The sequence below is a fragment of the Bombus vancouverensis genome, chromosome 9, assembly GCF_051014615.1.
Source record: "Bombus vancouverensis nearcticus chromosome 9, iyBomVanc1_principal, whole genome shotgun sequence".
Taxonomy (NCBI): domain Eukaryota; kingdom Metazoa; phylum Arthropoda; class Insecta; order Hymenoptera; family Apidae; genus Bombus; species Bombus vancouverensis.
The window spans coordinates 14,987,912-15,010,509 of NC_134919.1; the positions used below are offsets into that span (position 1 = coordinate 14,987,912).

The 22,598-nt window shown below is 35.7% G+C and overlaps 3 protein-coding genes across 3 annotated transcripts; all 3 read left to right on the plus strand.

The window, feature by feature from the left end:
- The first annotated feature begins 684 nt into the window (after positions 1-684).
- Positions 685-2,053, plus strand: LOC117158915 (uncharacterized). Its single transcript, XM_033338311.2, has 4 exons — positions 685-861; positions 1,270-1,381; positions 1,435-1,624; positions 1,909-2,053. Exons 1-4 carry the CDS (start codon positions 685-687, stop codon positions 2,051-2,053), a joined length of 624 nt encoding a protein of 207 aa, XP_033194202.1.
- Positions 2,054-2,892: 839 nt separating this feature from the next.
- On the plus strand, positions 2,893-4,808 carry Prosalpha7 (proteasome alpha7 subunit). The gene is made up of 4 exons (XM_033338308.2): positions 2,893-3,051; positions 3,141-3,223; positions 3,405-3,796; positions 4,411-4,808. The coding sequence occupies exons 1-4, from the start codon at positions 3,031-3,033 to the stop codon at positions 4,677-4,679; spliced, it is 765 nt and encodes a 254-aa protein (XP_033194199.1). The 5' UTR covers positions 2,893-3,030; the 3' UTR covers positions 4,680-4,808.
- A 19-nt stretch (positions 4,809-4,827) lies between these two features.
- On the plus strand, positions 4,828-22,472 carry LOC117158910 (green-sensitive opsin). Its single transcript, XM_033338306.2, has 6 exons — positions 4,828-6,017; positions 7,795-7,889; positions 10,389-10,499; positions 12,134-12,393; positions 13,063-13,178; positions 13,953-22,472. The coding sequence occupies exons 1-6, from the start codon at positions 5,814-5,816 to the stop codon at positions 14,157-14,159; spliced, it is 993 nt and encodes a 330-aa protein (XP_033194197.2). The 5' UTR covers positions 4,828-5,813; the 3' UTR covers positions 14,160-22,472.
- The last annotated feature ends 126 nt before the right edge of the window (positions 22,473-22,598 follow it).

Below are 22,598 nucleotides of genomic sequence, written 5' to 3' on the forward strand. Positions count from 1 at the left end.
AGCCCGCGAATTTTTTAGCAAATTCATATTTCCATGAATCATCATTTAAGAAAATATAACTTGGATAAAAAATTGTTTTACTTTCTGGATATTATAGAGAATACTGTACTGTATCACGTGCATTTTGTGTAATTTTTCATTTCCAAAATTTCCATAAATCCATGAAAATCCGAAATCTGTTAATCAGTAAAAATTGTTTATTCGTATAGAATAACGATTAAGAATACATAGAAGAAAACTTGTAGAAGTTATTTGCAAGAGTTTTCACCGTTTATTTCCGTCAACGTTGACGAATGAAAGTTCGCGTGGTGCGTGGCTAATAAACGTTATTAACAATTGTGTATGGAACACCATCACAATGGGTGAAAACAAAGAGAGATTGGCCATAGTTTTCTTTGATGCGCGCAGATAAAAAATAAACGAGCTGTACGGTTTGCTGGCAACAGAAAACGTCACCTTATAAAAATCACCGCTCCCATCGTCTGCGACGTTACTTTAGTTCTTCTCATGTCGCGAAGTACACGACTTTTCTCTTACACGAGAACTTACAATAATTTTTTCTTTGTACGATGAATAATTTCGATTATAATTAATACTTGATTTGTTTCGTGAGATACTTTTAGTTTGACCAAAAAGTCCAGTCTGTTGTGTATATGGTGAGAAATTAAATTAAGTCGACAGAAAATGATGTTAAATGCGAAGATTTTGATTATCATGGGATTAGTGAGTTATGGGGTTATTGCTAGAAACATGGAAGGCAATAAAGAGCTTCTTAAGGAACCAAGTAATAAGAAGCATGGAGTTTCTATGTTGATGGAAATAGCGAAGGAGCTTGTACAAAGATCCTCGACTAGTAGTCAGGTATGTCATCATATAATAATATATTATAAATATAATAGTGAATTATATTTATTATGTACATATTTAATATCGTATACAAGGTGTTTCTAGCACCTTAGCTTAGGTCAAATACATTTATATTCAATTTAAGAAAGTAAAGGCAACTGGAATCTTTGATTTCGCCTCTGCTTCAGAAGCAAACACATATACCTCGTGTTGCACTATGCGAAATTATTTAATTTTAATTCGTGAAATATTCGTCTACATAGTTTCAACATTTTTGGTGAGAAATATCTTATACAGTAGCATAATAATGATAACAGAAATTATTACAAAACTGAACATACTGAAGTAATTTTGTCAGAAATTATAAAATAAACGAATTAAGAATAGATGAAGTATTAATTTTTAACGATACAATTCTTACAGGTATTGAATCTGAATTTATCAAATTTGTTATTACTTTTGGTATTGAAAGCAGTCGTATTTGGAGCAGGATATCTAGGCCACCATGGTTACAAAGGACGCGACTTAGAAGAAGGTGTATTTTATCGAAACAATTATCAAAATTGAACAATGTTTTCTTATATTTAGACATACCAATTATTGAAAATAATAATATATTTCTAGAAAATGTGGTATCTGAAGCTGAAGTTACGTTGGCATTAGGATACTTAATGGGAGATACGTGTCTGTATAGAGCAGCTTGTGAAGAACCTCACGTCGCGAAAGAATATCTAGGAGCTGCAGAAATGATCATCCAAACGATAAAATTGCTACCCCAGTACGTAATTTATAATAAATTTTTCTAAATATATCTTTTAGTTCGTCTAGCGCTAGATTATGAATTTTCATGCCTTTATGGAAAAAAGATACAAAGGATAAATAAGATGCATATAATATTCAAAAATGTATAAAATATACAAAGTAAAGTATTTTTTATACATAATATTTAGTACATGAAATAAATCTCTACTCAGGTCCCGTTTCTTTGTGTTCATAAAGGCATAAATGTACATAAATATTCGCAGCTTATAATTTTTAAAAATAGCTGTATCTACTTTTCAGAGGTTCGTCGATTGAAGGGAAGTATCAGCAAATAGTGACGGAATTCCGAAAAGCCATTGAACATGGTGTTGCAGATAATTGTCCGCCTCAATATACTTGCAAGAAAGAGAATATTAAGAATTTTTTGAAAGAAGAGGGGAAATGAAAACATGCTGAATTAATAGTTGATGCTCTGGAAGAACCTATAGTATTTGTTGGATGCTTCCAAAAATAAATTGTACGCTTCTAAATGACTCCTTTAATTTTTTACCATTATTACATTTGTCCATAGAGCTCTTTTTTGTTATTTGTCAATTTGATAATTAGTGTCAATTGAAAAAACTAACCTCTATCAATTATCCTTTTTTAAACAAATTGATCATTTTTCTAGTAACGTCATAGATTACAATGATTGTTAGGCTTTATATAATTAATTTCTGACAGTGTAAAAACCGAAGTACTTAAGTGCACGAAGAATTGAACTTGAAATATTCAGATTGTGCTGAAAAATTTTATTTTATTAGAGACCAGTACGGCGTCGGACGGCCCATCGGCGGAACCGACAGCCAAACGACATATAGATATATCTAGAATTTTATGATTCATGTACCATAAAGCTTGAAAAATTACTAACAATATACACGCAGTATATCTGCATAATTTTAACATATTACATATTTAGTTACCTGCTTCTTCCTCCAAAACTATCAAGAATCTTACTTCGCAGTTTCAAATTCGTATTCATATGCGCCATCTTGATGTTTTCTAGCATTCCTTTCCTGGAAATGATTTAATTTTTATTGAAAAAACGTAAAAACAGTAGTATCTGACAAAATATGCATTATCTTAAACATAACGAGATACTTAATTAAAACGTTAAACGTTGATTTACCTAATTTTTCTTATTTTATTTCAATTTTACGACGAAGAAATAACGCATTAGTATCACAGTCGTTTAAAAAGTAAAAGCTTTCGTATTCGCCGCCAGACGTCAGTTCTGCAGTTTGACAACTAACCTATCATGATGAGGCATACAGCATTGACGATCAAGTTTTGATTTTCGCCTATTCACGCCGTTTGAGCATATAAACAATTTTTGCCTGTAATAGTATTACAGTACTTATAACTACGATTGACTAAAAAATGAGTTCCATAGGCACAGGGGTAAATATATAGTGTATTAATTTAAAAGAAACTGTGATAATCCATTAGTTATGAACAATTATAAAATATAACCTCCTTCTGATTTTCAGTATGATTTGTCTGCTTCTCAATTTTCACCTGACGGACGTGTGTTTCAAGTGGAATATGCACAAAAAGCCGTCGAAAATGGAGGGTGAGTGTTCAAATAGTTTTATTTGTCAATTTATCCTAAAAATATCTTTTGCGGATTTGGTTATCTACACCGTTCACAAGACTTTAAAGATACTGCAGTGACACAGAGAATTTTCAATAATTTATAAACTTTTGTTATAGTTTAAAATATTTATTTGAAAATTATATTGCTTTGATTATAGAACAGTTATAGGATTAAGAGGAAAAGATGGCATTGTATTTGCTGTGGAAAAGATAGTTACTTCCAAGCTTTATGAGGTTGGCACAAATAAAAGAATATTCAATATAGACAAACATCTTGGTATGGCAGTTTCTGGTTTGATATCCGATGCCAGACAGATCGTAGAGATCGCTAGATCCGAAGCATCTAGCTACAAATCCCAATATGGAATTGGTATTCCTCTGAAATACTTAAACGAAAGAGTTTCTATGTACATGCATGCGTATACTTTGTATTCGGCAGTCAGGCCATACGGCTGTTCTGTAATACTTGGTGCATATGAACACGATGGCCCAGCTATGTATATGATAGATCCTTCTGGAGTTTCATATGGGTACTACGGTTGTGCTGTTGGTATGTATTAATATATGAGATATGTCCATTTTAAATATATACATATGATTATTTCTATAAACATCTTCTATAAACATCTTCTATAAACATCTATAAACATCGGATACAATTTTTAATTTTTTACAAAAAAATATTAAAATACTTTGGTCAGAAGTGATTAATTTGAAAGATATTTTGACTTTAATCTTGTAAAATTTATTGTATGAAAGGCAAGGGAAGGCAACGCAACGTTTTTATGTTTATATTTTCCTTGCCTTTCATACGATAAGTTTTACGAAAGTAAAGTTAAAATATCTCTCGAACCAATCATTTTTTAATCAAGGTACCTTAATACTTTTTTGTAGAGAATTAAAGTATGCATCGAATGGTGTATAAGAAATTGTTCATTTTAAAAAGTTATGTTATTGAAATCTCTGAAAAATAAGAAAGTAAAAAAAGAATCGATATATCTTATTAAGTTTTCCCCATGAAATCAAACAACTATCATCTGAAATATTTTTCGAATTTCTGATATTTGTAGAGATAATCAGATGTATATATTTAAAACGGACATATCACATATATTAATACATACCAACAGCACAACCATTATATTTAAATACATCATTCTGTAGGCAAGGCAAAACAGTCTGCAAAGACGGAAATTGAAAAATTGAAGCTATCTGAAATGACTTGCAATGAATTAGTAAAAGAAGCAGCACGTATAATTTATCTTGTTCACGATGAATTAAAAGACAAGCAGTTTGAGCTTGAAATGAGCTGGGTTGGTAAACACACGAATGGAAGGCACGAGCGTATACCGGCGGACGTAAAAGCTGATGCTGAGGCAAAAGCGAAACAAGCAATGGCGGAAGATTCAGACAGTGACACGGAAGACATGTAAATTGACTCGATAATCTTAAAGATACTTTTTATATTGTAAGTTATAATTTAAATACCTACAAATTACTGCAACAAATTTATTGTCATCTTGATATAGTCAAATAAAGAATACTGTCTGTTGTTTATAAAATTGCATATTCTCTCTTTTTAATATAAAGCATCATTTAGTTTCATAATCTCTCGATGTGTTACAAACGAATGTTATGGATTTCTTTTATCAATTTACCACAGTGTGACATAACTTTTTAATCTGCTCGAGAAAAATCCTGCATCACACATCTATTCGTTAAATGTAAATTCTGTAAACAATCGGAGGCCTATCATCCGCAATAATCCACAAATAACGAGTACGGTTTTTCCTGCCGTTAATTGGATTTGCAAATCTTTTTCCTCGCCGAAAAAGGATTCTTTGTACTCTACATGCAAAGGATACAATACAACAAAATCAAGTTTGCTTAAAAAAATAATCCTTAGCAATTTGTAAGAAATTTCCTTTATACATAATTCCAATTTGAACTCTCTGTCTAATCAGAATATAACACAGAATCCAAACAAACTCGATTCCAGCATCAGTTCTCAGGATTGTACTTCCAACCAGATCTCCAGCTCTTTCATCACCTAGTTTCCATCATGATACATCTATCCTCAAGAGAGAATACCCTTACCCAATGCAATTAAGTGCACCAAGTGACCGGAGGTTGAAAACAATATGACCATGTGATCGTTGATTTCATCCTAATGGAATGAAACTGGTAACCGCGAGGGGTTGAACGGGGGTTGCTGCTGTAGTTTCGCGCATGCTGTTTCTACCTGCCGGCAAGAGGGTTGGTTTTAGCCGGTAACGGCGACTGATAGAGAGTACGTGCAGTCAGAGGAAAGGGTAGTTTCATCCGGGCTTTATATAAGGGTACGTACAGTTTGAAACTTAGTCATAAACTGCTTTTGGTTGATGCATGTAGTCCGCTTCTTGCGCGACTTCGAAAAGAGGAACGTAATCTGTCCGACGATTAACGCGTTCAATCGGCACGTGGTGCTTTTTCGTTTGCTTTTTCCCCTTTTTCGTGTCGGTGGTAAAAAAAAAAAAAAAAAAAGGCGGAAAAGTGTGGAAGTGTAAAGGCAGAAAAATACAAGAAGAATGTCCTTGAACCGTAGCACCGTGGACGATGTCGTTTACGATGCCGATGATCAAGTCAGTCCGATGGTGTACGTCGCTGCAGCGATCGCATTGGGATTTATCGGATTTTTTGGTTTCACCATGAATCTTCTAGTGGCGATCGTGATCGTCAAGGACGCGCAGATACTGTGGACACCCGTCAACGTGATCCTGGTTAATCTTGTCGTAAGACATCAAATAATAGTTCTTGAAACGATATTAGCTGATTTTATAACGTTTTTCATACTGGTTTTTGAAGTTTGCGAGCGATGATTTATAGATGTTGAAAGATCTTAGTTTAGTAAATTCATTTTGAAATGAGTAAGAATATTAATTGATTCGATATTTAGAAATTATTTCTTCATAATTACAGTCGACAGATATCTACTATTTTTTCCAAAATTGTATTGTGGTAAAATACAGGTCAATATAAATCAATTTTTTTAATTCTTCAAAACCTGTATCCTCTTGCATAATAATTTACTGGTAATATTACCAAATTTACAAGTTATAAATTGTAGATTATACACATCTGCTTTACAATTTTATAATCTTATATAGAATAATCAAATAATTCGTAATTTGTAAAGTTTACTCGTAAAATTTTATTTGTTTTTTGTTTAAACGAGAGAGGATAATATCGTTAAAGGTATTTATGTGAAATCTTCTCAGTCGTATAATTCGCATAGGAGATGTTAAGGTTCGTGGATGCGAATAATTTATACGTCTGTATATCGCGCCTCCATGCAACTCTTTAGCACGGTGCTAAGTAGACGTATTAGTTACACTCTACGTTACTCACATAGAAACTGTGTCATTCGATATTATGCAAATGAATCGTTTGCTTTTCTCTTTCATGGGAAACTAGATATACCTATAACTTGATTGGATTTTTATAATTTAAAAACCAATCAAGTTATTATCCAGTTATTGGAATTGTCGTAAATTTGATTACTTTTATGAAATTCTATCTTCTGACTAATTGGTAAGTGAAGATTCAGTTGATTGAAAATTCTAATCGGAAAATCTGTGGAATAAATTTATTTTCTATTGTTTTAGATTACAATCGCGGGAAAATTTTAACCGAAACCATGACGAGCAATTTGGAAACCAGTATTTACGTAGTTCAGATTTTTATTAAAAATATTAAAATCGATTCTCGCCACATCGATTTACTCCATTAATTTAATCGAAGCTTCGCGTGCATTAATTTTCCACCGCATAATTGATGCTTTCAGCTCTTTCATTTTCAATTGTAACATCGAAGAATGTTATCCTTTCAATTAATTTTATTACAGAATTATTAACGCATCATAGATTTATATCTCTGCTGAATTTTATAAGAACGTTCCATACAATCATGATTCCTTTCTCGGGGATGAGGCTAGAGAAGAGGATGAAAGATCTGAAATTCGAGGAATTATAGTTGAAGAAGATGGAGTTGCGCGTACTCTAGCAACGAAAGCGACTAGAAGAAATTCTTCTAGAAAGCAGAATCGACCTTAGAGTACTAAGTCGATAAAATTCGTGGAGCTTTCACGGCAGGCTTTCGTGTTATCACACCTTTAACTTCGATTTTTGTTTTTATGATACAATTATTCGGCGAACTGGAGATACGAAACGATCGAAAAAAATATAGGAGAGTGTAAATATTTATAAAGTTGCGAACTTCACTAAAGTTGGAATCTACCGCAACAGAAAGGTATTTTTCCGCGTCGTTTGTGTCAATCAATCCTCTAATGGCACCCTCGTAGCACCGTGTTTTCATCGAATATCACCGAAAATATTCCCATTGTGGAATTGAATACGAGTGTTGAATGGAAATTGAAAAATTGCGAAAGTTCTCTGATCGTTTTGTTTTTTTCTTTTATTTCGTTTTATGCGATAATTGTGTTACACATCTGTTCCTTTCCGTTTGAGTAAAGACTCAACGTGAATAATTTAAGGACAATTTTTACTTCAGGTTGGCGATTTCCTGGTGGCTGCGTTTGGAAATCCTGTTGCGATGGTTTCTGCTATCACAGGCGGATGGTACTGGGGCTACAAAATGTGTCTCTGGTATAATTTATCGTTTATTAAACGTAATCGCATGAAACTTGTCCGAGGCATATCAACTACATACGAGACGATATTCCCTTTCATCCTGAACGAATGTAATCTTCCTATTATTCCCTTTTCTTACTCGCTTTCGTTGTAATCGCGATGCACATCGTGGTTTCTCGCGGTAGAGAATAATTGAATCTCGGATAAATGTAATCTTCTTGCTGCCGTTTAAAGCGGCTGACTCCAACGAACGGAAAGAAACTCAGGCAACTTTTACTGAAAATTAATGGCTGAGCAGAATTGTTTTCCCCACGGCTTACAGTTGAAAATTAAAGACAAACGTGAAAATGTCTGATAAAGGATTCGCATTACAGCATTGCGATTAGTTTACGCTGTCTCGACTTACGCTATAATTAGTTTACACCATCAATATCGGCTATTTACGGAATACGGTAAAATTTCTTGTTATGTGGAATGGCAACGACACTCCGTGATCCTTGGTGAAAGGAAAAATTGAATTCTTCGTCGTGACAGATCTAACGCTACTGCGTCAGTATTGGTAGGCATGTACGTACAGAGCGAATTGTGCCATTTTTTTTAACGAGCTTGTAAAGCAACATACGTAAGCTACAAAAGCTACCATTGAAAGGGGAAGGTTTTTCTGGAAATAGAACAGCCGAAACACGGCCAACGAAACCAGCCCTTCTCTGCTCTCTTCTATTCCGTCTCCATTGGGAGCGTGATTACTTTACAACGTTAAAATTCCAGCCAATGCTGGTATTTAATTATGAAGATTTCACAAATGAATAACTCGCTTTCATCTTCTTAACTTATTTCATTCAAATGTTTCTCTACGTTTATTTGAAAGTTTTGTTCACTGATTCTCTATGATACAGCACTTTTTTTTATACAAAATACAGAATAATCGTTCACGAGAATTAGAATAACCAAGGAAAACGAAGTAGGAAGTACTATTTATGTTACTATGATACTTATGTTCCAGATGAAACTTCCAAGCACAAACGCAATGTGTGAATGTTGTGACATTCCCTGTCATGCACGTTTCGCTCGTAGAATTTCAATAGCACGAACAGAAAATCCATTTATTTAATACGTTAATGCTCATTATCGGCACGAATGTAATTATTCAGGAGCGTGCGCCAATGAAGATGCGGTTCGTTAAACGTAATTATCGTAAGATAATTCTGCAAAACTTTATTCGAGTTCTTTTCTGTTTAAAAAAATTGTCGCCTATTTCATTTGGTTAACTTTTATCTTCTTCCAAGTAAGTACTTATCGACTGGCCCATCTTTTCAGTTGCTGGTTATTTCATTTTCGCTTCCTCCCGTTAATTCTGTAATTCCTTTAATTCAGCGACTGTTTTTAGCGTTATTTTTCTATATTTTTATATCTTTGAATATAGCTATTACTATTGCAATATAATCAATTTTATATATATAAATATCTTAATACATGTATACTTATCATCAGTATAAATGTGGGATATAAGATAAAATGAAGTATTTTCGAGCTCAAATCGTCGAGACTTGAAAGTGGTTAATAAAGGAACGTAAAAGCGAGCCGAGTATCTTTTATGAATTATTTTTGCCTTCATTTTGTCACAAAATTTGACGAATTTCCTCGTTAACGGAACGTATAATTATCCCTGGAACTAATAATTCTTTAGGATTCGTAGAATGGACGAGTTTCGTTATAACGAGATGAAACGTTCGCTCTGTCACGGTCTCGTAAAATCCTGTGTCTCTTTCAGGTCATTAAATATGGTGTCGAGACGACGAAATTAAGAGAAAGTATCTGGCGCACGGTGTACCTACCGCAAAGTGGAGTTTCGTGGTTTGCCATCGTTTAAACGTTCAACAAACCTTCGAAGAATTCTTCGTGGACACCGCAAATGATAAAAGCAAACAATGTTACGTCTAAGTCCGAGAGAGAATTGGGAATAAACGGATATTTCTAGTGAAAAGTTGAGAAACGTAAATCGACACGATTGTAATCGAAAATTGACGTCGTCGTACAGGATGTCCCAGTTCCTTTCTCTAAAACTATACTGGCATATTTTATAAATAAAAGTTTAAAGATATAGCCTTCGGTCAAATATAAGTTCATAAAAAGTTCATAGAAAAATTATAGTTTAAAATAAAACTGGTTACAATAATTATTCTTATATCTTACTGCTTTTTGATGATACTTTTGTATCTGATAGAATTGTAACTTTAAAGTTTCATTGATCTTACTAATGGTTTATTGCAATAATATATTATTCTGACTGTGATAACGCGACTAATATTAATTTATAAAAATTTCAAGTTCCCATGATACTTATAGAATAAAATATGCCAAAGATCCCAGGTCGAAGTCAAATCTAACAATTTTCAGAAATTTCGTTAATCTCTCGCCCAATTTCTCCTGCCTAGAATGATTAATATTAACCAAAAATCTTTGGCTTGTTACAATTCCATTGAAACAACGTTTTTCTTTTTTTGTTTTTCAAAGCTACGCTTGGTTCATGTCGACTTTGGGGTTTGCCAGTATCGGGAACCTGACAGTAATGGCTGTTGAAAGGTGGTTACTGGTAGCCAGACCGATGAAAGCTCTGTCCATAAGGTGAGAATGATTCCATTTACTTTTACTTTATTTGGCAGGCAAAGATGTTTCGAAAGAACTGTGTATATATTTGGTCAAGGTGAAGAAAAATGGCCTTGACTTTGTCAGTCGAATCGCGGAGCAACACGACGGACGTTCCGCTCCGAAAATCTCAACTCGTCGCGACACACGTGCACGTGAACAATGTAGAGAAGAAGTGGATCGTAACACTCGATCCTGCATAATACACGATGCTTTTCTTTGCTCTGTCTAATTACACGCCGAGATGCGTCGCATGTCGAATCGAATAACGCGAAGGCGAATTGATCGTTCGTTCCGCTTACAATTACAAGTTATAGCTTTTCAGATCAATCTTATGAATCGAGCGTTTATGTAAATACAGCTCCGTGTTTATGCTTTTATGTAAATGAACGTTCGCGGCGAGAAATAATTACTAATTTATAAATATTCAGAAGATAAAAAGCATAACACTGAACAACTAGCTTCATAGATCAGAATTTCTGATGTCTCAACAGAGACCCGTCAAACAACTTTCAATCGCAGTCTTTGAACTTTATAGTGGAAAAAATTTGTATCGCAAGTTGAGAAAATCTTACGAAAATTCTTGTCTCTCTACAGAAATTCGGAGAAGCCTTTTCTAACAATTTGTAACATTTTGCGCCGTCGACTGTTCGACGAATACGAAAACGTTCGAAGCAAAGATGTTTCACGTCGTGGATCGAGCCTGTAAGGTAGTAGCATTCTTTAATAACCCGCGAGAGTCGCCTGTGTAATTATGAACGTCGTTCTAGATTCTAGAGGATAAGTTCAAGATTAAAAATCCGCGTGAATCACTTCAACGGTATTTTACCGATCTTCTAATCAATTTTGGATTAACAATGTCGGTCTCCGTTCTTTAGACGCTTCTTAAGGTGCAGCTTTTCACTCTTACGTTAAGACAGAATGGTGTTTCGACGATGAAAAAGAAAACGCGTAGAGAAATGTTCTTAAGTGCTTACGCTACGATGATAAAGGAGAAAATAAATTTTCCTGGCCGCGAGCCACGATTACTTCGCTGAACACCGTAAACGAAGTAATCCTCTAACGCGAAAATTTTTGCCGATAATCGTCGGCCAACCAAAAACCGAATTAAACACGTTCGGACGTGACACGTGTTTCTTAGAAAAAGGAGATTTTTACTTCCAACTTTGTTCCCATTGATATTGAAACTTTAATCGATTGCAACGAAAGCTGTACGAAATGTTCCAGTAACATTCTTATCTATTCTTGAAGAAACGTTCCGTTGCAAATTTTCGATGCGATTCTTTCGAAATGTGCAACGTGTCTTCCGTGATTATTCTACATAAATGAATTTTTTATTTCTCTGCCAAGTTATTTAAAAACCAAGAAAGAGGCTAATTCTCGAGATACTCCGTATTGCCTATGCAATTACCTACTATACTAAATATATCAAATATTATAAATAAATACTATACTGAATAATATACTAAATATAATTGCAGATTTTGTCGATACCATTTAATGACAAAATCCGCAATCACTTGGTTGCCAACCCAATATTATGCACGCCGACGATAAGTTGCCTTATAATTTTACTTCACGCACTGTCTGTACGAATCGTCTGTTTTCTACAGGCATGCGATAACACTTGGAATCTTTGTCTGGATCTATGCACTCTGCCTCTCTCTGCCACCACTATTTGGCTGGGGTAGTTACGGTCCAGAGGCAGGAAACGTGTCTTGCAGCGTGTCCTGGGAAGTTCACGACCCACTTACCAAAAGCGACAGCTACATAGGATTCCTCTTCGTGTTTGGTCTGATCATCCCCGTTTTGGTGATCAGTAGTAGTTACGTGGCAATTATAGCGACCTTGAGAAAAGTGCGAAAGAGAGCAGGTAAGTTAGTTCCTGATCGTAATCTTTTCTAAGAACTTGCAAAATCTGATCGAGTCTGATCGAAATCTCCTCAAAACTACGGTAAAGCTTCGTCTATGTAAACTTGTCGACAGATAAGCGATTCGTACAATAGGAATTCCTCGCAGTATTTCTTTTTTATTTAATTTGTACTTTACAATTTGTCCAGATGGCCATTTGGTAAATGTTTCTAACTTATTTGCTAAATAACATGTGGATGGCTACCCCCAGCGGGATACCATCTTTGAGTTTGACTGTTTTATTTCTTACCTTGAAAATTGAACATAAGAAAATTTACTTTTTTTATTATTTAATTTGTACTTTACAATTTGTCCAGATGACCATTTGGTAAATGTTTCTAACTTAATTGCTAAATAACATGTGGATGGCTACCCCCAGGGGGTACCATCTTCGAGTTTGTCTATTTTATTTCTTTAGTCAGGTCAGTGGGGTGTTTTTTTTTAATTTTTCGTTCAAATAAATGAGCTCGATCGACGGAAGGCTATTTAATCGAGCGCTAGATAATAAAACTTCAAATACATAAACGGACTTAATACGAACAGAGTTCTTCTATAGTTTGCCTTTTGTATTTGTGAAAGAGCCATACTTCCGTTGCTCACGTTAGCAACGCGAAAATAATTTGTTTCACAGGCGCAAGCGGAAGACGCGAGGCGAAGATCACGAAAATGGTTGCACTAATGATAACTGCCTTCCTGCTCGCCTGGTCGCCTTACGCTGCTCTTGCGATCGCCGCGCAATATTTCGACGTAAGTTGTAAATTCATATCCAAGAATATAATCTTTTAAAGTGGTCACAGTTCCATAATTTCACGCAGAAAATTTTACAACTTCCTCTTATTACTTACATCGATCTTCTTGAATACATCTTTTCTTAGTGTTATCAGACGAACAATTTCTAATTTTGTTCTTGCAAAGTTTCGTTTAACGCGCGATGTAAAATTCAAATTTTCGTTGATAGAACTGAGATAACACGAAAACTCGCGTTACGAGGTTCTTCATCATCAAGACCAGTTTCATATTAATTCGTAAGATCGGCTGAAATTGAGAAAGCTGTATCGTTGCACGCGATACGAGATGCACCTTCCTTTGTTCGTACACCGTGAACGATTTGCATATCTATACATGTGGGGTGAAAGTATTTCGTTATAATTTCGTATTACCAGCAGGTGCCATTAACAGACACAACGCCATAACGATGCCCGTTAAATATCGTCACTCGTTTCGTATGTATTCGATGATATTTTGTGTTTCAAACTGGTCTCCGAACCTAGCACTGAACATCGCCATCGACGAGAAAGTTCAAACTTGTCGTTTGAACTTTCAATCTTATAAACATAATAATTTCTTTACTTAAGAATCTTCCGTTTTTTAATATAATCACGTCCATTATAATTTATTTAGAAATCACAACGCTATTGGTAGACGATGCAATACAACCGACAAAACTTATTATGTAGCTAATAGAAATCGTTGAGCGAGAGCAACAGATTATTCTAACAAAATCTTCGATTAATTTTCTAGGCGAAGCCATCGGCATCGGTAGCTGTGCTTCCGGCGTTATTGGCCAAATCCTCCATTTGCTACAACCCTATAATCTACGCAGGTTTAAACAGCCAATTTCCCCGCTCTCTAAAGAAGATCTTCGACGTACGAATCGCGAGATCCTCGTTACCGGACAGTCAAAACACCGCGTTGACGCTGTTGAACAGACAAGAACAACGGAACTGAGGACCATTATCTCTATCGAACAACGCCATAAATGTCTGCAGCTATGTAGATGTTGGATGAATCGTGGAACCATCGAATATAAGTCGTCTTAACAACGTGGTTCTTCCTTCTTGCCTCTTTGTTGTTTGCTTTCGCCTCTTTTCGTCCGCTGGATTTACTTATCCGATTACGGATTCGCGTACGTGAGCGGATCTTTTGTTTCTGCGATCGAATTAGTCGTGAGAACAGCGTTGAATTTTGCCGGGATACGCTAAACGTTCTTTAGTTTCGATGCGAAGATCTTAACACCTGGTGGAAGTTTCGAAGATCGCGGTGAAAAGCAAACGATACGCGTTCTTTTCTTTCGTTTTCCGGTATTTTCGTTTGCTTTTTACAGTCTTCGTGGCTCTCACGCGTTGCCATGTGTTAATTGATGCGTGAACTTTTTTGGCCGCTTGGTTCCACCGATAAACGTCGCAGTGTGTCTCTCGAAGATCGTTCGTGTAATGAAACGTGCGAATAAGAAAAATTGAATTTCATTACGGTTTGGTTTCACGCAGCGTGACATTCTTTGCCGAAATCATTCGTAGCAGGTAGTTTGAATGTATTTTGGCGCAGGTAAATTGCTAAAATACCGAATGAAAGAAACACCGAAGTTTTGAGTAGAGTAAGATAGAATTATTTGAGTTAGAAGGATATTTGAGTGAAGCTAAGTAATTCGCCTTGCGATTCGCCAAATCTCACAATGAACAATTTTCAAGCAAGCCACGTTTCAAGATATTCGACTTGTTAATCACGCGATAAACGAGAAGACGGATGATCGTAATGTCAACGAGAGAAACAATAAGAATCTCGATTAAACTTCATTTGTAATCTATATTGCACGCGACATATTTTAAGTCCATAAAATGACAATTGGTCGTAAATTAAAAGCAAGTGGGAGGAAAAAAGCAAAGCTTGGAGCAATGACGCAATTACGTTATCCATTAAGTATCGTAAGGATCGTAAAGCAGACGCGTTGTTATAATTTAGAAATAAAAATAACCAATAAGCAATCATATCTCTCTCTGTTCTCCATTGAGAGAGATTCTACGCTCGTAGAATAGTAATAGTTGCGCTGTTATTCTTTCTAATTCCTCTTACGAGTTCCAGTCGCGATGGAATCATTATGGATGGCTTTGCGAAGTATCTGTATTACGATTCGTAACACGTGCGATTATGGCAAGATAGCGAAAGTGAAATCGCGAGGAAAATTCAACGTCGCTAATCAAACCTTTTCTGAAGCAACCGCGTACGATGCGATTGACCCATCCAGATATGTAATTTCAAATTCAATCAGAAATTCGAATCGCAATTATATCTGCACGCTCTCCCATATCGTCGTTATTTTTCTTCAATTGTAATTATATTAAATTAAATTCAATTAAATTGTAATCATGGCAAAAGAACATACAGTGGTTCGCGAAAGTAATCGAACGTTCGTAAACGTTTTTTAATATCGCGTGTCACGTAAAACATTTTGAAATTTCACTGGCATCGTCAGATACGGATATGCTGATTATATTGAATTAAATTTTGAAACAAATGTAAAAACGTACACGGAAAGTACACAAGATGTTTAATGCAAGCACACGTGTATCTTTTAGAAATTATAAAACAGCCGAATAAGCCTCGATATTCGGTAGGATCGTCTTTCACACTTATTATACGCCCAAGATGACTATCTATGCTGTATACTAATCTTTCGCTAAATATATATTTGCGGTAAATATCTCGTGGCTTCTGTACGCGTTTCCAGATTGATTTGAAATATTATTAATACAACGAAAGTACAACGTTCCAAAATGTTTTCTACAACGTAAAATGTTTTCTACATAAAAGTTTTCTGCAGTGAGCGTTCGCGTATTTTTGCGCGCCACTCTACACCTACGTAGAGTACAGTTTATGAAGACACTGCAGATGATCGAAGAAGAGAATTTTTCCCTGAAATTTTCTGAAAACGCGCGTTTCGATATTCTACGACTGAGACTACGATAGATAATCGTCGTATCGGTTGATCGTATCGTGACTATGGCAAGATAGCGAAAACAGGATTAGGATTTCCATTAATCGAGCGTGTAACGACTCGAGCGAAGAGCGAAAAGGAATGAATGGATACCGTGCGTAATCTGTCTGTGAACGTTTTCACAAGAACGATCGGTATTACGCAACGATAATTGGCCACAGTCTCGCGACTACGAAGATTCGTTCGAGACGACGAGTTGCACGCCAGCCGTGAGACAGGTTTCGAATAAAAGCAAAAGCCACGGCGAAATGGGACATTGGATCTTGGTTTTTTTATTGCCACATCCTTAGCACGTGACCGTAATACTTCATCGATGGCCAAAGAAAATCTTGGCAACTGATACACGTGCTCGTCGTTTGAGAAAGAGAAGAATAGGAATCGTGGGATTAACGAACGAGGAACTATTTGTTCCGGAAGCTTTATCGTACAGAACGATTTTACACAGAAGTTTACAAATTGTTATTTTTCTCTATTGTTTATTGCATTTCATCTTTCGATAAGAGAAACGATATTTTTTCGTGGTTGATCTTCTCTTAATTTTCTTCTCGTAACGTACAAATCCGATCGTACTGTGCAACGTTCGATGCTAAATTTTTAGCTGATTCGAATAATCCTACCCTGTGTTGAATTTTCTACGAATGAAATTCCTATCTTACAAAGTAGCTTTTAATCGTATCTTTAACGTATAAAGTTTCCCTCGATTTGCCATCGAAAATTAACAAATCCTTTGTATAATAAGAAACAGCTGACTGTAACTATTTTGTGAAATATATTTTTAGTATTCTTTCACGGATCGAAGGCGTAGAAACTAGATATTTTTGTAGGAAAGCGCGTTGCGAGTTAAAGAACGATCGCATCGGGCCAGTGCACAGTGCGGCATTGTAATGAGAATTGGGGACAAAAATCAGAATTCGCTGGTCACATTCGTTCGCACGTTCGCAGATCAGATACACAGGTAATCGCATTAGATTTTGAGGTAGAAACGACTTTTATTAACTTCCGTCGATTTTTTGGGGAGAATTACTGTTCACGATTATATCGCTTACTTACAGACTGATGATATCATCGTACAATAAGATCGAAATCGGACGATTATTTCGATTCTTATCCATCGCATACCGCATTGTATGGCGTAACGATTGGAACCAGATCCGAATGCGGATGAAGCCAGAAAGAATTAAAAAATGACGGCTTCGAAAGGAGCGTTTGCGATATAAACGTTAGTCGAGGCAAGCAGCCTTTTTTTTTTTTAACATAGAGACTCGTTTTCGACGAGAAACCTGCTTCGAACAGGAGTGTCGATTCTTTACGGAAGCGAATTTTTCGAGAGTGGAAGCAAAGATAAAAGTTACAGTTAAACGCGAAAACATGCGAGAAGAGTCGAATGGAAAGAGGTAGTTGATGAGAGGAATTGATAAGTTTCTATGTTCAATCCGATAATCGTTTCGTTTTGTTAAGAAAAAATTAATCCACGTTGTTTAAAAGCGCGACTAAGTAACTTTATGGAAAAAGAAGCGAGTGGGTGAAATAAAAGAGAAATAATTTTCCCGAACAAAAGCATCAAACTGTGGATAACAAATATTCCATATTCCCCATTAAAATATATCATCGCCGTTTTAACGAATCTTCTACGCATTTTGTATTAAATCCTCTCCTGTTCCGTCAAACGATTTATAGAAAAGTACTTGACTATTTCATAACAAATCGTCTTCAATGGAAGCAATTAACCGAAAGAACAGATACAATTCGCCGTTTCGACGAGACGGTCGTAAAACACGAAGAACGACCGGCAGAAAATGTCTTCGTTGTCAACGAGCCAGAATCTCTCTTGAACGAAAGAAGAAGAACGAATTTTTTCGACAGGGATACTTTCATTTCCTGACATTTAAATCTTACGTGGAACGAGTTAACCAAATCGATGGAGAAGCAATTAGGAGGGAAGAAAAGAGGCAGAAGAACGGCGAATCTGACGTAGCTTCTGAAATCTGAGCTGTTGAAAATAGGATCCACGTTAAGAGACGCGAGTTTCTATTCTTTCGTTGAACAAGGCCATAAACTTGACAAATGAAAGGCGATTTCAGAGCAAGTGTAATTTACCGATATAAATGGCTGTGAAAGGAACTTATCGAGTGGACCACGGAAAAGATCGTACTGCGACTTGATCGATCGCTAGAAATCTAATGGTAAATTGTGGCCAATTCGATTCGATTCGATATACGACCGTCTTGTTAGTTATTTCATCGCGAGAGCAAGAAATAAGAAATATTTCGTGTTTTTGGTGGGTCGATTCGGTTGCTTGAATTGTTACGGAGCAACGTGGATTGTTATCGGTCTGGAATATACAGAGGATCCAAAGTTTCATGGATTTTCCGTATATATTACGCGACCAATACACAAACACGTTATACAGTACGTCGTTTCACGTTATTCTCTTATGCTGTTAGGTTGCACGTTTGAAGAAACGACAGATTACGCGTAGTGAGTTTGCAGACTGAAGTCAGAAATATTGGATTGACGATTACGATAAAGAGAACGATCTGGTTTCTACGATTGTTTGATTAATCTATATCACGTCTCTTCGAAGATATGACATTTATCGTTTAATTAGTCGATTAGCTCGTCTATAATACTCTGCTGAGATTTATGTTACAACGATCTATATTCTCCGAGAGCAGGTAAACCAGTTTTGCCTGTAAGATTTATCAAGTGTTGAGAATTCTCAGGTAATAAAAACATGGAGCGCGTGCTTTCAACTTGCGGCAACTCGTAACAGCTTAAAAAAGCAAGTCTCGTTGAAGAAACGTGGCGCAGCCCTACGCTTCTGTTCGAGAAGTGGTCCCAATAAAACTTTTGCTTATATAAAAGTAAATGAGAACGTAGACCATTAAAAGAGTCGAAAAGTTGATTTTCATCTTCTTCGGAGGAATAACGTGGAGTAAGAATGAAAAAGAAAAACAAGGTCGTTAGCGAGCGTGACTTTTAAGGAATTTTTCCTCATCGAATCCTTGAAATTTATGCGCACACTTTATGGCGCGCATTTTTATGTACGTGCGATTTAATAGCGCGAAGATGTTTCTCTACTTGAGACACGCATCGATCGAGAAAGAAATCGATATGCACGGTACGTGTAATACGCGGTGGTTTCGATATGGGACGGGCCACAGTGCAGCGAACTGTTCCGATAGCAAATCGGTCGCGAACGAGTAACGGTACCGAACCAGTGAAATTTGTCCTAATTCTTTATTTCGCCACGATTCGCGAAACGCTATCTCGTGCTTGATACGTTCTATAAAATAGTTTCTTTTTTGTCGCGCATAAAAATTTCTACGTTTCATAATTTTTGATCGGAGATTTCTAGGTCTCGCTCATTTAACATTCGTAATCGTTGTTTTCGATATAAAAATAGGAAAATGTACGTAAATGTAAGAAGATCGCAGGCGAACTCGTAGCGATTACACGTTTGTTTGTTCCAATGTTACTTTGCGACTAGAAAAGAATAGCTTAATATGAAAATACATTCGTCACATTTGACGATGCTATTGCTACGTTCTCGTCGTTTAAATTGAATTTTATTTGAAAACGATACCTCGCTCTGGGTTCCTATGTCTCTGTCGCTTGAATTGAACGCGGTAAAAGTATCGAGAGGTGGAATTATTTCAAAATGATATGCACCAGCAGTTTCCTACGCTCTTATTTCTTGAATCGAATTTAATCAAACTTTTACCACGTCGAATTAATACCTGCGATTTCCTATATTGCTGTTGCTGCGACGTTGATAAAAAGCCTGATGATCGGTCGAAACTGCGATTAGATTAGATTAGATTAAAATAGATAAATTAGATATTCGAAATCACTTACTTCGTTTCTGCTTTATATCTAATACGTTCTCCAAAACGGGACCAAGTATTTTACAATGCCTCGAAAGGCGATAGAAATCGTTAAAAATACGAGTTAAGGTAAATGGAAAGTAAATAAAAATATTTGAATCGCCAGTACTTGACGGTTTACTTCCGATGATATGTGAGCGTTGCCATTATTTTGACCGTCTGGCACAGGTAAAAATAATTCGACCTGGTCTCGAAGAAAAGAAAATTATAAAAGAGAAACTCGAGTCCTTCGACACTCGAAACGAACGTCCAAGTTTCTGGGTGTCCTGGTTTATCCTCCTATCGATAAATTCGTTCGTACAAGCGTATGATATTATTATTCGCGATTATTCGTATAGCGGAACATTTCTTGTACAAATTCCAATTACACAAACGAACGCAACAAGTCAACGTGGATCTAGTTTCTTATCAATCGTGATCTTACCGACCACGATCATATTCCACGTATTTGTATCGGTTTAAAAACATGATTATGCAACTTGGAAAAACTCTAGCAATTTTTCTTTTCCACTTCAGCGTTACACGTTTCGTTTTGCAATTATACGTTGTCTCTGCTAATTTATACTTTTTATACTTTATTAATTTATACTTGTGGTTATTGCGTTAGAGATTATAAAAGGAATACAGCGTTCATCGGTGCTAGAAACAATTTTCTTTTCTTATTGTTGGGCTTTAAAAGTTATAAATCTCAGAGGTTTGATTTCGGTTTATCGGTTGACATCGAAAAAGAATTGGAAAGTAAGAACTGTTGGAAATCGTAGAAGACGGCAGTAGAATTTTATTTTAGCTTTAAAATTCGCAACCCACGGATATTTGTTTCTTTACCTTTGCCTTTAAAGAGTCAGATCTGCCTGAAGCAAATTATTAGACCGTTCGAAAAGTTTTTTTGGTTTTACAAGGAAATAATAAATGCACAATATTTTTCGTTTTATATTATTTTATCGAGTTACGTACGATCCATTTTCTTCTATCGAAATCAAAAATCAGAACGTCCGATAGATTAGGTTTCATGTTCGTACAAAGATGCGTCGTTGTAAAAAACGTGTAAGTTGTAAAGACACTTTTCGGACAGCCTAATACAAATTACAAATTACACCGTGTGACACAGTTTGACACTTGTAACGGGTAGACTATCGAACATTCCTTTCTCACAGACCCGTTATTTGCTTAATACATTCTCACCGGTCTCACACAAATCATCATATTAATTCGTCCAGTCATCGTGGTAAAAGATTGCCGTTATTCTATTGCACAATCACATTTTAAGATTTACTCGTCAAATCTTCAACTTTCACTTGTAAGTATCGTCCACTTCGTTGATACTACTCGTTCATCTTCGAAGAGAATTTGTGGTCTCAAAACGGCCAGCCGTTAAATTAATCATCGTGCTCTGTCGTTTAAATTGTAAAGCAACTTCTACGAGCAACTATCGAAGAAAGCTTGCAGCGATTTTGTTTCGACGGTGGTTCCACAGCGACGAAAAGATAATATTCGTGATGACAGAAGCCAATTATAAACGTCGGAAATACCTGCGATATTCGTACATCAATAATATCTAGAAGCGTGGACGATCAGAGAGATGCGATTCTGTTTGCCATCGACTTAATCTTAGAGAGTAAACGTGTTATTCTTCGAGATATTTACAATTGATAAATTGCTTCCGTTTGTCGTACAAATAGCACGTTCCATCGTCGATTATTAATGGAATAAAATGTTAAATAATCGATCAGAGGTAAGATGAAATAAAATATCGCATCGTGAAAAGAACGATGCAGAGACAAAGTTTTCTAAATTGTACATTTTAAATGGAATCGTAATTTTGATAAACGCATTTTGTTTCTCGTGTTTAGCGAGATATCGAATAATAATGTACGATAAATGATATTAAAACGACGATCAAAGATGAACGTTCTTGACATTTAACAAACGTTTGATACTCTAAAGTGTAACAAGATCTGGAAACGATATGAAAAACTGTTCGAAAGTATAGAAAGTATATTGGAATTAAAAGAAACTGTTTCGCCGAAGGGGTAGAATTTTATAAAGAATATCCAATTAGGATAGCAGAGCGAATCGTCGTTGTAAAATGTAACGGATATTACGTTACTATTTAATGATGGTAATAACGATTAACGAAGACGCTCCTAAACGAGCTCGGATAATCTTTCAGTAAATTGTTCTTTTATCGTGTTTATTATCGATATTCTTTATTCTCCGATATTAAATGTAAATTATAAATAAACGAAATGAGAAGATCAATGAGAAGAACTCCTATGCGCTTATACGTTGTCTTTACTAATTTATAATAAACTTGTCGTTATTCTATTGGAGATTATAAAAAAGAATACAGTGTTCTTCGGTTGATGAGAAAATTATACTGGGAACCAGCTGGTACACGAGCTATACCTGGACAAATTTTTCTTCCTTTTATCATTTAATTTGTACTTCACAATTTGTCCAGATGGACATTTGGACAAATGTTTCTAACTTAATTGCTAAATAACATGT